The 16,019-nt window shown below is 40.6% G+C and overlaps 2 protein-coding genes across 4 annotated transcripts in view; one reads left to right on the top strand and one right to left on the bottom strand.

Moving 5' to 3' along the window:
* Window positions 1–10,800, top strand: part of ITGA2 (integrin subunit alpha 2) — a 102,490-nt gene extending 91,690 nt beyond the window's left edge. Inside the window, exons 27-30 of the mRNA XM_081826114.1 lie at window positions 840–953; window positions 3,935–4,024; window positions 6,458–6,574; window positions 7,113–10,800. Coding sequence (XP_081682240.1) covers window positions 840–953; window positions 3,935–4,024; window positions 6,458–6,574; window positions 7,113–7,193 — 402 coding nt within the window. The 3' untranslated portion in view covers window positions 7,194–10,800. The remainder of the gene's footprint in view (window positions 1–839; window positions 954–3,934; window positions 4,025–6,457; window positions 6,575–7,112) is intronic.
* MOCS2 (molybdenum cofactor synthesis 2) overlaps window positions 9,114–16,019 on the bottom strand; it is a 15,421-nt gene continuing 8,515 nt past the window's right edge. For 2 of the 3 annotated variants that reach the window (XM_081826116.1, XM_081826117.1), the window contains exon 7: window positions 13,251–13,371. In XM_081826116.1, coding sequence (XP_081682242.1) covers window positions 13,306–13,371 — 66 coding nt within the window. In that variant the 3' untranslated portion in view covers window positions 13,251–13,305. Of the gene's footprint in view, window positions 11,588–13,250; window positions 13,372–16,019 lie in introns of those variants that run through there. The other variant, XM_081826118.1, reaches the window with a different exon arrangement.

The following is a 16,019-nucleotide window of genomic DNA, read 5'->3' on the forward strand; positions in this document are numbered from 1 at the left end:
TTTTTTTATACCTTTCTTTTAATAGGTTAATATATCATTGACTTTTTTTTTATAGACTTCATTTTTTAGAGCAGTTTTAGGTTCACAGCAAAACTGAGTGGAAGGTACAGAAATTTCCCAACTGCCTTTTGCGCCCCCACATGTGGACAGCCTCCCCCCACTCTCAAAATCCCCTTCCACATCAGACTGGTACAGCTGACGAACCTACACTGACACATCATAATCACCCCAAGTCCATAGTTTACATTAGCACTCACTCTTAGATGTTGGACATTCTATGGATTTTCACAAATGTGTAATGACCTGTATCCACAATTAGAGTATCATACAGAATCATTCCACTGCCTTAAAACTCCTCTGTTCATCCTTCTCTCCTCCCTAACCCTTGGCAACCATAATTCTTTTACTGTCAACTTTTTTTTCATCTAAGGAATGCATCTTTATCAATTATGTTTAATGACTAAATTGCACTGCATTTTGTGCATGTATGTCCAATAATCTACCTAACTAGTACATTATGGATAAACACAAATTATTTCGTTTGGTGGTTGTTTTTAGTCTCAGAAATAGTAATGCAACGAACAGGTTTGACGTACTCTTCTCCGCACCACATTTCTGATTATCATCCATACAGATGGGAAATGGCTGGGCCAAAGGGCATGCATTTTCTACCTTTCGAGCCTAGTGCCACAACCTCCTGAAGGAAGGGTTAGAAGGTTCAGGAGACTGCCTGTTTTCCTAGATCCTTCCCAGCACTGGGTTTTATCTATCTTTGTAAAATTTTAGCATTTACTTTTTTAAGCCCATGCTCTTTCCTTTCATTGACTCCAACCTGAAAGAACTGCAGAGCTGCTTCATGTGGTAACGTTACCTGCTGGATGAAAGACCTTCAGGTCAAAGGAGAGTACTTCCTTAATGTATCAACCAGAATTTGGAACGGGACTTTTGCAGCCGTAAGTATAAGCTTTATTTGTTGGGCTTATCGATAGCAAGGATGCATAGGTTTCATTGTCAATAAATTCATACCCTTCAACAAAAGTAGCATTCTGACTAGTATCAGCAATGCCCAGATGACTCACAGCAATTTTACCCTGGAAGGCAATTGGCTTCTGATCCCTTTCCAAAGTTTGCCCAACCTGGTTATGCCTCAGAATCACCTGGGGTGCTTGTAAATCATCAGCTTCATAGATTCCATGCCACCCTACTACATCAGAACTCTCTGGGATGTCAAGATCCTCTGTGCTGTCCTGGGAACAATGGGCCACCTGGTTTGTCTTCGTCCTCGTGCCCTGGATTTTTCTGCCTTCCTAGTCACTTTAACATGCCCAAATCAAAATGCACGTCTCTGTCTCCTTCCTTGAGCTCCCAGCTAATTGACTGATCTCAGCCCACCATGTAGATGAATCCTGCCATGGAGCCACTCTGCTCTCGTTTTACCCTTTCTCTGGTGAAAGCCCAGTATACATACACCATTTTTTTTTTAAAGTCCTTCCCAGCTCATGAAAAGTTTGGAGAATATGTCAAAACAGTGTCAGTGATTTTTCCATTTGGCAGGTGTGACTCTGCCGTAGTCATATCTGCTTTTAGCTGAGATTTCGGTAGCCAGAATCTCAGTCTGGCATGAAAAATAGGATAGACAGGGCTCCTTAAAGCTGACTACGTAAGTAGCTAGCTATTCATTTTATCGACACTGGCTCTGACTGAGGCAGCAAAATAAAAATTAGTCTGAAACCTCCAGGGGTCCTTGTGGCTCTTGTGTGTTTTTTTTTTTTTAAACGAATAATGAATCCTCAAGGTGCTTACCAACCACACTCCATTCCCTATTTTCTAACCATTTCATGATCTCTCCAACAACCCCATTTTCCCTGCTATGGAGTTTTAAGATTAGAGGACTAAGTTCCCTCCGAACTTGTCCCTGGAACCAAAATATGAGCAATATTCTTGGATAGAGACATAATAGAGGAACAGTGAGAGGGAGGGGAACAGAGAAGTGGGAGAGTGTAGGAGTGAGGAACTGGGTTTTCCTCTTGCTTGCTTTTATTTTGTTGTTGGTTACATTTGCTTTCAAGCCTTTCAGACCCCTCTAAATCTTAGAAGATGGGAAGCATGCGGTGAGTTAGACCACCGTCCCAGCTGATGCAGTTTGGTGCCAGATTTCACCAATTGGTTCTTGTCTCCTTGGATTTGAGGAACAAATGTTTTCCTTAGCAACCTTTGCCAACTGGGAAGGAAAACTGTTGCAAATCAAAATGCAATCATGCTGGCTCTGTAAAAAGCCATTTGGGTTTTCTTGAGTTTCTTTAAAACTACATTATTTTAACTGTAAGACTTTTAAAAGTACCTTCCCAAACGTTGTCAGGAGCAGCAGTCTCATTTCTGGGAGCAAATTTCTGAAGTATATTTATGCTTTTTCAGTGGTTATGGATGAGCTGAAAAACCCCTATGAGAGTTAGTGTCTGTCGAGTCCCACACATCTTCCTCCTCCATTGAAAAGGTCAAATGTTTATTCCCACCTTGTTTTCAGCTATTTCAACAGTCAAATGGATGTTCTCAGGCCACCTAGGAGATCCAGTCTGAAATACAAATCTCATTTCCTGTACTAGAGTCCATTAGCATAGTGCCTTTCACCCTTTTCCTGATGCACTGCAAGTAAACATTTCCCTAATTTCGTCACAAAGTGACTGCTCAGGCCTCTGCATCAGTGGCATGGTCGGCTGTGGTTTGGAAGGCGGAGCCTTGTGAGTGCTAGCAGGTGTGTTATTCACTCTCCCAGGTACGCGTGGTGTAACGACCCCGGTTAACAGGATGTCGTGTGCACAGCTGTGCCAAGGGGCAGGCTTGGGAGGGCAGATAGATCAGTGTTGTGAAGAAATTTTTTTTAGTCTACAGGGACTATGAAACCAGCATCATTTAATTGCTATTTTTCTTTTTAAAAGAGACCATTATCAATACTGTGAATGTTTCCCCAATAATGTGTGCTTAAGACATGAGGGATCAGGCTTAACTTCTGATGCAATCTTCCATCTTGAGAAAATTAAAACTAATCAGACTGAGCCGGGGGAAAGGAAATAAATTGCTTTTTGGATATGCATTCTTTTTCTGGCTCCCAGATATAATTTAGCAAATCACCTCATGATGTATGTTGAAACATGTGCCTTGGTAACCAGAAAAACTGAATCCTAGTAGCCAGAGCATAGGAAGGCAGTTCTAAATCTGGGCACTGTATGCTATTTCAAAGTAAGCATCAGTCCCAACATTTGCGTTACAGAAAAAACAAAATACACATCAATAATGTATCCACTGAAAAATCATTTTTCTCTAAGTAGGTCCAGGAATACGTGTAATTTCATATTACATGGTTACTAGTAACAGCATAAAATGTGTCCTTCCTATATGCCTGCCCCAAATCCAGTATTTTTTATAAATACTTAGAAATTAGAAACCTGAAATTATTACTCATTATGTAGCTCGACAAAAGGTTCAGGGTGTCTGCTGCTGACATGCATGGTCAAGCTTAAGTGTACTTTTACTGTTTTTATTCGATTTTCCATTCCATTATTTGACTTATTCAGGTAAATATATGAAACCTCAAGCTTGCAATTTTCCCTCATGATGAAAACTTTATGTAAAGTTTTTAAAAATCTGAACCATGACCCTTCCCAATTAAAAACTGCTGATGCCTGAATTTCGCCCCCACTCCCAAGATTTGGTTTAATTTGCTATTATGGCCCAGGTATCCACACATTTTCAGTTCCCCAGCTGCTTCCCATGTGCGGTCCTACATGTATCACCGATTTAGGAACACAAAGATTCTTGGGGCTTCATAGGAGCCCTTTGCTCTTGTCATTTTCCACAAGGAAACAAATAATAAACATGCCAAAGTTGTGTGTGTGAACTTCTGCTAGGATAAAACCTATTTATTCTTATGTTCCAGTCAACTTTCCAGACCGTACAGCTGACCGCATCTGCAGAAATCAACACCTATAACCCTCAGATATATGTGATCGAAGAAAACACAGTCACGGTGAGCACATCCTGTCACCCCAGCGGGCGCTAGTCTCTGATAGGCCTTCCTTTCTGAAAACTTAAGAATAGTGGTTCTTCTCACCTACACATCTGTACAAGTTTCTTAGGTGAAACTCTAAAAACCTGAGGTTTATTACGTTAGGCTTATTGGCAAAGTTGTTTGCTACTTTACTCTAAAAAGTTCAGTGGTATACCTGCCCTCCACACTCCCCCACGGCCCCCAACCCATGTTGGCGAAGCTGGATCAGAAGGGACAGTCCACTTCGAGGCACAACAAAAGGGGCTCCTGCTGTCTGTGGCTCCCTAATCCAGGCCTCAAGCCGCTCTTCCTTTCTCCTTGCTTTCACAGCACAGTCTACATCTCAGGCTATGACATTCAAGTCAGGCTTATTTGAATCATATATTTTATTTTATTGTTTAAAGAGAAGTGCTTAAGTAGGCTTAAGGCATTTATTAGAGGGTTTTGGGTTGTTTTTTTTTTTAGTATTCCTTATAGCTAGATACCGGCACTGTGTGAAGTGTCCATTCATTAGTTCTTATACTCTAGAAAACTATGAATGTTCCCCTTGATTTGGAAAAAAAAAACTCTTGCAAAGAAATGTACTTTCAGAGAAAACAAAGGCTCACTGTTCCAAGGGCTGGCACAGGACAACTTTCCTTTGCAGTGAACCTCTGGTTCGAATAGGCCATATTTAGATATAGTGGGACTTCCAAGCTCAGCTAATCTGCTGGCTGAGCATTTTCCTCCCAATGCTTTTGTTAACAATTGGAAGCCCCAGTTTAAGACTCTGTCCCAAGACCAGCCTGGCAGCTGGCCTCAGTCCACTGTTGTAGCCATTAAAAAGCCAATGGCCCTGTGAACTCTGGACCTCTGTCAATCCTTGAGAGTAGGGCTCACAGCACTGGTGGCCCACTCTGGTCCCAGGAGAAAGGATTCCAAGAAAGGATGCTGTTCGGCCCTGGGCTTATTACCCTCAGCAAAGGCCCACACCCTCTCTTCAGAGGCTGGGATGTGGAAAATCAGAAATGGAGCCAAAGGAAATGTGGACTTCAAATTCAAAGTATTACGAACTTAGCAGTACTATAGGTATTTTAGAAGTTCATTTTTAAAAAATGTAGTGTTCAGACTCTCTGAACATCTGCCGAGGTCTTTTTTTCAGAAAGCAATATTTCAATTGTCAATACATTTATCTAACAATTTTAATGAATGCTTTAGATTTTTTCTTGATTTTCTCTTGTCAATACTGATAAATAACAAAGGCCAACTATTCCTTGTCCATGAAAATACATTTTTAATCCAAATAATCTGGATAATTTTTTGAATAATATTTGGAATCCAGATAATAAACTGGCATATCCCTTTAGGTAGATGAGCGATTCTTAAATTTATTTGAATCCCAGTCCATTTAAAAATCTGATACAAAAATTTTTATACTCATGGATCCCTTTGGATCCATGGACCCCAGACTGGGAAATTCTGGAATGGAGAGTAAAGGTTTGACTGCCATTAAGTCAGTTACTTTATTCCTAAATTGTAAAACCGTATTTTAGCTCTTGAAAATAAAAATGAAAAGAAATATAATTACCAAAAGGCAAGACAAAGTTCAGCCCAACTCATAAATTCTGTGACGGCTCATCTGCCACTGTAATGTAGTGTTAAATCAATCAATAAAATGGGTTTTGTCGACTTGTTTTCCCCAAAATGCAGCTCTTAATATTCTTAATACACTTTGTGGAGGAAATGGCAGTGATTCTGCAATTAAAAAAATATACATAAAAAATATATATACACACATATATGTATGTATGATACTGTTTTATCATTACAACTCTTAGGGCAACCATTCTATTACAAAGTCACAAAGATTCCCAGGAAGTAGACATAAAGAATCACAAATAGCCTCAAGGACAGTTTATCACGGAAAAGGTCAACCTGAGCCGTTACTTCCACTTTTTAACAATCCACATCAAATAACTTGAGTGAGTTAAGTGAAAGCAATTACCTAGGATCCTAGTACAAAGCTGCTGTTACTTAATCACAAGGGATCTAGGGTTGTTAATTTGTTTGGTTTTCGACTCCCCTCTCCAAGTCTGGACTCCAAATGCTGTCACTTGACGATGGAACTGTGCCAGAAACCGAAGTTCCTATTTCATAAATAAAGCATCTGAGGTTGTCCGAGGTGACGTATCTACTAAATACAGACACAATTAAGAACAGAGGAAACTAGAAAACTTGTATTCCTTGCCTGTACTTTGCAGGAGCATTTTCTTTAGAAATTATACTGCACAACATTTAGCTGAGGAATGAGATCATGAGTGAGTCACGTCACCTTTCTGGACCACCATTTATAAAATTAGAGAATTTGACGAAACCATCTCACTTTCTCTGGGTGCTACAATTAACTCAATTGTTGCATATGTACATTTACAGATTCCCATCACGATAATGAAACCCCATGAGAAAGCTGAAGTTCCAACTGGAGTTATAGTAGGAAGTGTAATTGCTGGAATCCTTTTGCTATTAGCTCTGGTTGCAGTTTTATGGAAGGTAAGAAAATTTTTCATATTTAAAAACATGGGGCTCCTAAAGGGGCACCTGGGTGGCTCAGATGGTTAAAAACATGGCGCTCCTAAAGACATCTGTCTTGAATTTCCTTATCAAACAGTAGCCTTAAGTTTTATATAATACCTCCTCCATCGTAAGAGAAAAGGAAATGCAAATTTATTTGCAAATTCTCACTTATGTCCTTGAAAACCATCAGTAAGGATTTTAGATCCTTGGTCTTGGTCCCTATATTTTTTTTTTTTCAGCCTGCCTTCCATCCAGACCCCTGAATGTTTTGTTCAGCTGCAAATAAGCAGACCATGGAAAATTTAAATTTAACTCGATGCAATTGAGAATTGAGTTCAACTCCCTGGGTACTATTTCCTCACTGAAAAGCTGACACCAGGTCACAGTGTGCACACCACCCCCTCCAGAGCCCCGAGAGTCCCAGAGGTGCTCTAGTGGGCGGCCAGGGCGGGGGCAAAGACGCCATGACAAAATAGCCCATGGGTGGTCAACTGTTTACACCCGCATCTTACAGCTCGGCTTCTTCAAAAGAAAATATGAAAAAATGTCCAAAAATGCAGATGAGATTGACGAGACCACGGAACTCAGCAGCTGAGCCCCCCCCGCCCCAGTCTCCTGGCAGCATGCAGCCTGGGTCTGCAATTTGCATGAATGGATTTTTTTTTTTTTTTAAATCTGTGTTTTATGTGTAATAGGTAAACTAGCCTGATATTTTACAAAAACTGCAGGTCAGTTTGGAAAGAAGAAATTGGGGCGGGGGGGTGGCTAGGAGTATAAAGGGTAAAAGACTTATTTTATATGGGAGGAAAAGTGGTATCTTTCCATTGGCTGGTCCAGAGTTTACATTATGTGCGTTGTGTCAGAAAAATGAAATGCTTACAAACATGAGAAGTCTTAAAGAAAAATACAACCTTTCTCAGATTGGAGGGGGAACCCCAATCATTGAAAATGATTGTTTTTAAACAGTAACAACAAAAGTGGAAGGACTTCACATAGATACAGAATTAGCTTGGCTATTGATGTTGATGGGGAGAAAACAACACAGGTTTTCAACTTATGCTGCTCATCCAAAGCTGCCACAGAAGTTAAAGTGATAATTTTCTTAATAAAGTAGGGTAAAATTTGCTGTTGTCAGCCTGCAGCTGCCTTCTCAGTCCCTTGTTTGCTAGGATGTACTTATCAAAACACGCCTGGATACCTGGTAGGAGCCCAGAGTATGCTTTCTGGAGAAAAAACTTCCATTTAAGGGTGGAGAGGGGGTAGTAATTTAGAGGCCAAAGCACAAAACTTTGTTTAAAATCCATAATATCACAACGTTTATGGTAAAATCCTATCTGCTAGAGGCCCAGCCTATGCTACAGGAAGTAGGAAGTTGCCTTTCTCCTTCAGGATGCCCAACTTGCTAACTTGACTGGCTGGCAGGGACCTAGTTTGAATTTTCAGAAGATGAGTAATTTCTTTGGCATCCTTCCTCCTTCCGGACCAAGCCACTCTCCCACCTCCTGGTGCCCCCATCTTCTAGAAGCTCCCTGAGGCACACCTTCCTATCCAGTCATCCAGAGTTAACCACCTTCCCTTGGCCCTTGGCCCAGTCTCCCATTCCTTGGGGGCAGCTGCTCCCCTCATACCTCCAGGTATGAGGACGAAAAATCATCTCACATACTTATGTGAATAATCTCCTTAACTCCAGGGAGCTATTTTCATTTATTGGTAAACAAGTAAGAAAAATAAGCCAGAGTGAATTTCTAATTGTTGGAATTTCAGGCAGTTAAAAAAAAAACAAAAAAACAAAACACGGGAATTTGCAAGAAACTACAAGGAGATATTGGAAACCACCAAATTAGCAGTTATACCCTCTGGGTTTGTGTGTTGCTGGAGGACTTAAGCTTCCAGAAGAATGACTCCCACCTGGGCAAGTTTGATCCCTAGGTAGCCTGTTGGTCCCAACTCCTGAGACATTTATTTGGTCAGACAGGGATGAAACCCATTAGTCTGTTTTCTAACGAGCATCCCAGTCACTGATGTAAATGAACTGTCTTGGCGATACACCACCCATTTCTCCTTCTGCACTTTGTTTCTGAGCCCACACATTCTCCAGGAGGGACTGGGAGAAAGGCAAAGGGACTATACACTGCAGTGTCTGCATTAGAAAATGGGAAGACTGGGTTGGAGTTCAGCAGCAATGCTTTTAGCTTTAAAAGGCTATGATCTGGATTTCTTGTAATTACAATCCTCCAAAAACCTGACTTTGAAAACAGGCATATGCCCGTGTGCATCTGGTCCCGACTGCCCTCCTGGCCCAACTCCTGTGAGCTATCTCAAGCTATCTACACTGTTTAGTGATTTATTTTGTATTTGACAAAGCAAAACTGGGGGGGGGGGGGGATTAGCCATAAAATGTCAGGGGTTTATAGCAAAACCATGGTATTCTCTAGATGTGCTAGAGCCCAATTCTTAGTACAGCGGTGTGGACTCTGAGTCCAAAACTTCTTTGAGGGTAGAGGAAAAACATCACTAAGTTGATAGAGTATTTAATAAACCATCTAACTACTGTACACATATACATACTAGTTCTTCAGGGTGCTACACAAGGAATTCTAGCAGGTCATTCCTTTCTTACAGAAGCACTAAAACCCACGGTGAGTTTGGGAGCCTTGGCCAAGCCGTGGCTTAGGTAATCTACCTTGGCAGCGTTGTCTCCATGAAGTAGCTGGGTTACTACAAACTAAAAACTTAGCCACTTGTCTCTGTACCATTTATTACCCTAGGGCAGGGTTTCTCAGCCTGGGCACTACTGACGTGAGGGGCCAGGTAATGCATTCTTGCAGGGGACTGTCCTGTGCCTTGTAGGATGTTTAGCATCCCTGGCATGGAGCATCCTCTGCCCCAAGATGTGACAATCAAAAAATATCTCCAGACATTGTATCATGCCTCCTGGGAGGCAAAATCACCCCAATTGAGAACCCCAATACACTAAGAGCAAGTGGCCTAATATAAATACACAACTTCCATCATCAGATCAAAATTTGAGGCAGGGCTCTAGTATTTCTCAAGCACTTTTAAGCAAAGGCGAGGATTTATCCAAGAAATTAAAACAAAACCCAGTGCTTGAAATAAACAGTTATGTATTCCTATTCAGCCATACTTTTGTTTTAAAAGTAAGTATAATATGGGGCTTAAAAGATACCATCTTAAAGTTTCCATTTCATAAATGGTATATAGACAAGATCTGTAGAATGTGATTAAAAACAGTTGCTTTGTGCATGGCTGCCACATAAGCCATTTAGAAAATAGTAAAATAGTTTGTGAGGAAGCTGCCTTAAGACTTGAAATGGTGCATCATTCATTTTAGCAGCAAAAGAACTCCCCAACTAGAAAGAAATTTTTTCTAGCTGGCAGTGTTCTTTTTATAATAGAAGTTATCTATTAACTGTGAAATGAAAACTAAAACCAATTTATCATAATCACACAAGTGATTATACTAAAAGCTATTGTAAAGGTATAATTTTATAATGTATTTATCTATTCTGATATGCAGCTATAAGTTAATATATTAAAAATCTCAAGACATTAAACAGAAAGCAGGATCCCTCAAACTGAGCACCCTGGCCCATCTTTGGTATTTCAGTTTGCACACAGAAAATACCTGTACCCATGACTTTTCGGGATTATGCCCCTCATGTACATTAAGCATACCCATTATAAACAATTTGAAAGGCTAAACATCTAAAGGTAAAAGATAAACATGAGGGTAAAATTTGAAATAAAAATGTTAACCACGTCTTTGAACCTTAATGAAAATGTAGCCATATGTAAATACAAAAAGATGGTTTCATCTGTACTGGATTTTGGCAAAGTCAAAAATGTATATATTGCACAACTATGTTAGAATTGTATATTTTTTAAAGAGAAACTGTCTTGGATATTTTCCTTCATGTAAAGTATAAATCTTTAAGATGTAATTAACTGGTTTTTGCCTTTTTTCTCTCCACAAAAAATATAAAAATGTATGCATGTTCATCTAATTGTACAATTCATTTCTGAGAAACAAATCGAATTGGAAAAGTAATCAACATTCATATGAGAAAAACTCAAATGTGAGAATCAAGCAAAAGTGTTATTTAACTGTAAACACTCTTTATACCACATTATTATAATTAAAATAGCTTTGAAAATAAAGTTATATTACTTTGGACTTTTAATTTTATGGCTCGTATATTTATTTCACTGTATTTATCTTACACACTCCGATGGAGTCTTGAACGTGTTCTGAAGCAAAGTAAGAATTGGAAGGATGTATCTAATCTCTTAAATTACTAGCAGTGACCACAGGATGTTCTGTAAGAACCTTAAACTACCTTCATGGTTTAAGGACTAGGTGTAAAACCTTGCCTCGAAATGTGTGTCCACAGATAGGCAGCATTGCATCACCTGGAGCCTATTATAAAATGCGTATCTCAGTGCCATCCAGAACTACTGAACGCCAGTGGGAAGTTTAGCAAGATCCCCAGATGACTCATATTACATTACATAGTAAAGTCTGAAAGCACTGCTCTAAAGCACAACTTCTCACGTGAAATAAAATGTGTGCTTGGAAGAGAGAGGAAAAAACGTTGGCCAACTGTTGCAACTTGCCTAAGCAGTCATCTGAAGTTGTTTGGTTGTTTTTTTTTTAAGTTTTAGTAGTAAGCAGGAGGGTTTAAACATTTTAAGGATTAAATATGCTGAAGTTATTATGTGTTAGGAAAGATACAGAGCAAGCTTACCGACTGGCCCTCACTGTAGAGACGGCACATTAATGCAAAGGTTGGGTGGCACATGCTTCCAGCTACATCGATGCACAAACGTGTCCCATTCCCGATCAGGTGGCCTCTCAAACGCTTTCCTCAACCTTGCCCATCTCAGTTCTGGTGAACCAAGCTGTCAGGGCGGCTTACCACGGGCCTGCCACCAGTGTGTGTCTGGTATGTATTGTACACTAAAATACAACTATGAAGAAAAAGAACACGAGGTTTGTCACAGAACAGATCTATATTTTAAGGCTGCCACTTTGTCCCAAATTGGAAAATTTTATATTTACTCATTTTTTAAAATTCCTCCTACTTATTCTACATCACTTTTTAAAAACTATAAATAGCATTTTTAAAAATTCCATCCTCATCCTATCATAACCCCTCAATATTTTAAATTCAGGTACCAATTAGGCCCTGGAAATAATCTTCCTCAAAGCCAGACACTACTGTTCATCTAAGAACCACTCCAACCCTAACTTAAAGAAAAAGGCTAACTAAACTGAAAGTTTGGTTCTATGCAAAAGAAAAGGAACAGACTAACCAGCTGACTCAAGCTGCTCTTACTGTAGCCCTGGCTCTGCTGCCCTCTGCCGGGTCGGCTACTAACTACATCACAGATCACTCCCGCCTCAAGAGACCTCTCACAACCTCCATGCTCTGCAGACGGCAGAGTACGGGAGCGGAGGAGGAGCAGAGCGGAAACCCACCCACTCATGCATTCAGCCAGATACCTTCACACAACAGCTACACATGTGCCAGGTGTGTTGAATCTGGGGCACAATACTTAACACCAACAGCATTTTCCAGTCCATGGTAGTGGTGGGGACATTTGACAGAGATCCCCTGACCTCAGGAAGTCTAGAGTCCAGTGATGGAGAAAACTAACAGATACAGTCCATCAGGTAGCATTAAGGGCCACAACAAGATAGAAAGCAGAGTAAGGGACCAGGACTCCAGTTTGAAATAGGATAGCCAGAGAAGGCTCTCTGAGGAGATAACATGTAACCGGGGATTGAAATAAAGTGAAGAAGCAGACTGTGGGAATACCTGGAGGAAGAGCATTCTAGATAAAGGAACAAGTAAGGGCCCTACGACAAACTAAGCTTGTTGCAGACCAGCCACAGCAAAGCAGGGGTGCCTGGAGCAAGCGAGGAGCAGGGGGGAGCCCAATCACAGACTGTGGGCCACGGAGAGGACAGTGGGGGTTCTAGGATGGGACTGGCTCTCAGAAGGTTCCGAGGAGGATGCAGTGACTCAGCGGGAGGCAGAACAGCAGCAGGGGACTGTCAGCAGGCCACAGCAGCAGTCCAAGAGACATGGAGTACTGGCTTGGATGAGAGATGTGGCAGTGGAAAATGGAAAGACATCCAGGAATCCGTTTGCAAATTCTCCAATAGGTTCGCTCAGGGATTGGAGATCAAGACTCAAAGTACTGGCTTCTTGACCACTATTTCTCACAACAAACTGAAATATATTGTGACTCTAATATCATATTCAAAGGACAAAACCATCCATAAAATCATAAAGTACTTCATTCATTGACCATCTACTATTACCTTCAAAGAAAATAAAATCCTTTTCATTTTGCTTCTCATTGAAAAACACTTTAAAACATTATGTAATCTGAAATTCCTACTTCATGGAAGAGTATGTCTACCACCAACATCTCCCCTCACATTTCAATTACTCTCCCGCTTTTTCCCTAAAGCCTCTCCTCTATCTCCGGTTCCTGCATAAGCCCTCATCCTGAACACCCACTTGCTTTTTGTCTCCCTTTTGTCACATTGTACTGGTGTATCATAAGAGACTGTACTTCATTAAACCATCCTAACTTCTGGGAAAGAAAAATCAAAATATGGTTAAAGACAGAGGTTTACCAAATTTAATTTTAGTATTCTTTAAAAAATGTGTGACTTAATCACTGGTTGTCCAAAAGCATTCTTTGTTTCTTTTCCAAGATGATGATTCTTCATACATTTCCTGAAAAACAGAACCATAACAGGTATTCAAAACAGAGTGGCTTAAAAATTCAACTACCTCTGAATAATTCAGGCAAATGAATATCACATCTGTTTAAATCTGCTACTCTTCTAACAATCCAACAAACATTTGTATGAGGCACTAAGAGTAGAAAAATGAATAAACATGTTGCCTACACTTAAGGACTCCCAATCCAGTGGGAGAAACAATAGACAAGAAGATCTAACAAGACAAGGTACAACCACAGAATGGAATAAACAATTCCATTCGGGACCATGTCGGGAGACAGCCTGAGCAAGGTCATGCCGGGAAAATGGAAGATCATTAGTTGTAAACATTTTTTTTCTTTCCAAACACATCTACTACTTCAACATTTCTAAATATGTTTTTCCGTAGGCAGAAGGGGTATTTCCACTAGGTGTGAAATTAAGTGACCACCCACAGAAGGTCCTAAGTAGGTTTGGGCTGCACCCTACCAACAACTGTGAGTGTGTGCCCCACCTATCCGCCTACACCTTGCCTAGATCACTAATGATCTCAAAGCACAGGTGGGACTAGAACACCACGAGAATTTAGATACTTCTTGGAAGGGAGGGGAACAAGAATGTATCACTTTTTCTTCTCACTCTCCTGTCAGATCTATTCCTGAGGGACAGAAATCCAAATTCGACTTTCCTCTGAACACCTGTATACCCTTCTCACCCTCCACACACAGAAAAGTAAATAGAAAGCTCAGCTAGTCCTCCAAGTATAAAAATGAGATGATGCCCTAACTCCTGCCCACTTTCTTATTCTGGAGGTCTACCCTCTCATCTACTTTCTGTCAGCTGGCTGTCCCTTCTTCCTCCCTGGTAAAGAAAACTACCTCTGCCACCCGAGCTCACAACTCAATGTACAATGCTCTTCCTACTGCACTCTATTCAGAAAACGGCCTCATGTAGTCCATCAAAATTGTGGCAGCTTTGTTCATAGCAAAGCCACCATCTATCTGAGCTTCACTAAGCACCAGGACAGTTTTCTCTCACATATCCTATCTTCAAATCCCAAAGTATCCCCTTATAAGAATGGGTTTCAGTTTTTATTCAGAAAATAGGGTCACTGAATTTCACAGGCCCTGGGTCAGAGTCCCACATTTGCTTGTCTCCACCACTGACTGAGGTGGTAGCCTCCTAGGAAAGACTCACCCTCTGGTCCTCTGCTCTGGCCTTCTGATCTGAGAGGCTAATTCATTCCTCAGCTTTGCCACCAGCCAAAATGTTGTGGGCAATTCTACGCTCTTAAGTGCAATCAGAAGTTTGAGAATTCAGAATAATCCCACTGTTGTTACTACACCAGGGAAGAAATTAGGGAGTTGGGTCTTTTCATCCCTTCAGAATGTCCTCTTTAACCAGAGATTTGCTCTTCTTGATTGGTTTGATGTGCTGACAGAAAATGAGCTAGAATTTCCTATTTACATTTTAAAAATCCACTCACTATGCAATTTCTCCGGAGGCAATACCCCACCCTTTTCTTTTCCTAAAAAGAAGTTCTTTGCTCTTTTGCCTTCAGAAATCTGTTTTTTTTAAAGATTTTATTTATTTATTTGAGAGAGAGCGTGAGAGAGAGAGAGCACAAGAGGGGGGAGCGGGAGAGGGAGAAGCAGACTTCCCGCCAAGCAGGGAGCCCGATGCGGGACTTGATCCCGGGACTCCAGGATCATGACCTGAGCCGAAGGCAGTCGCTTAACCAACTGAGCCACCCAGGCGCCCCCAGAAATCTCTGTTTTAGCTATTGCCTAAATAGCCATGAATTATTCCCACTCTCCAAAAGAAATTCAAGGGAATTCTAATCCAAAGAAAATGAATTCATATATGAACCAATGGGACCAGTCCCGACTAGGAATTCTAGTTGTTACTATTTACTGAGACCTAATCTGTGCCATGCATTCTTTGGGGCATGTACTTTTCATGTTTAACAAACCCTGGAAAGGAAACATTACATAAACACCCTATTCCACAAATAAACATGATTCTATAGAGTTAGGGAAGACCCATGAATACAAGATCTGTATGTAATCTTATTCCTCTTTTAAAAATTTGTGAGAAACGGCATCAGAGAAATCCAAATCAAAACCTCAAAGAGATACCACCTTATGCCACTCAGAATGGCTAAAATTAACAAGTCAGGAAACGACAGATGTTGGTGAGGATGCAGAGAAAGGGGAACCTTCTTCCTACACTGTTGGTGGGAATGCAAGCTGATGCAGCCACTCTAAAAAACAGTATGGAGGTTCCTCAAAAAGTTGAAAATAGAGACACCCTATGACCCAGCAATTGCACTACTGAGTATTTACCCCAAAGATACAAATGTAGTGATCCAAAGGGGTACGTGCACCCTAATGTTTATAGCAGCAATGTCTACAATAGCCGAACTATGGAAAGAGCCAAGATGTCCATCAACAGAGGAATGGATAAAGAAGATGTGGTGTGTGTATATATATAATGGAATATTATGCAGCCATCAAAAAAAAAAACCACAAAAAACAAAAACTATAATCTTGCCATTTGCAATGACGTGGATGGAACTAGAGGGTATTATGCTAAGCGAAATAAGCCAATCAGAGAAAGACATGTATCATATGACCTCACTGATATGAGGAATTCTTAATC

Source organism: Leptonychotes weddellii, chromosome 7 (genome assembly GCF_054177405.1).
Source record: "Leptonychotes weddellii isolate Sample4059 chromosome 7, ASM5417740v2, whole genome shotgun sequence".
NCBI lineage: Eukaryota > Metazoa > Chordata > Mammalia > Carnivora > Phocidae > Leptonychotes > Leptonychotes weddellii.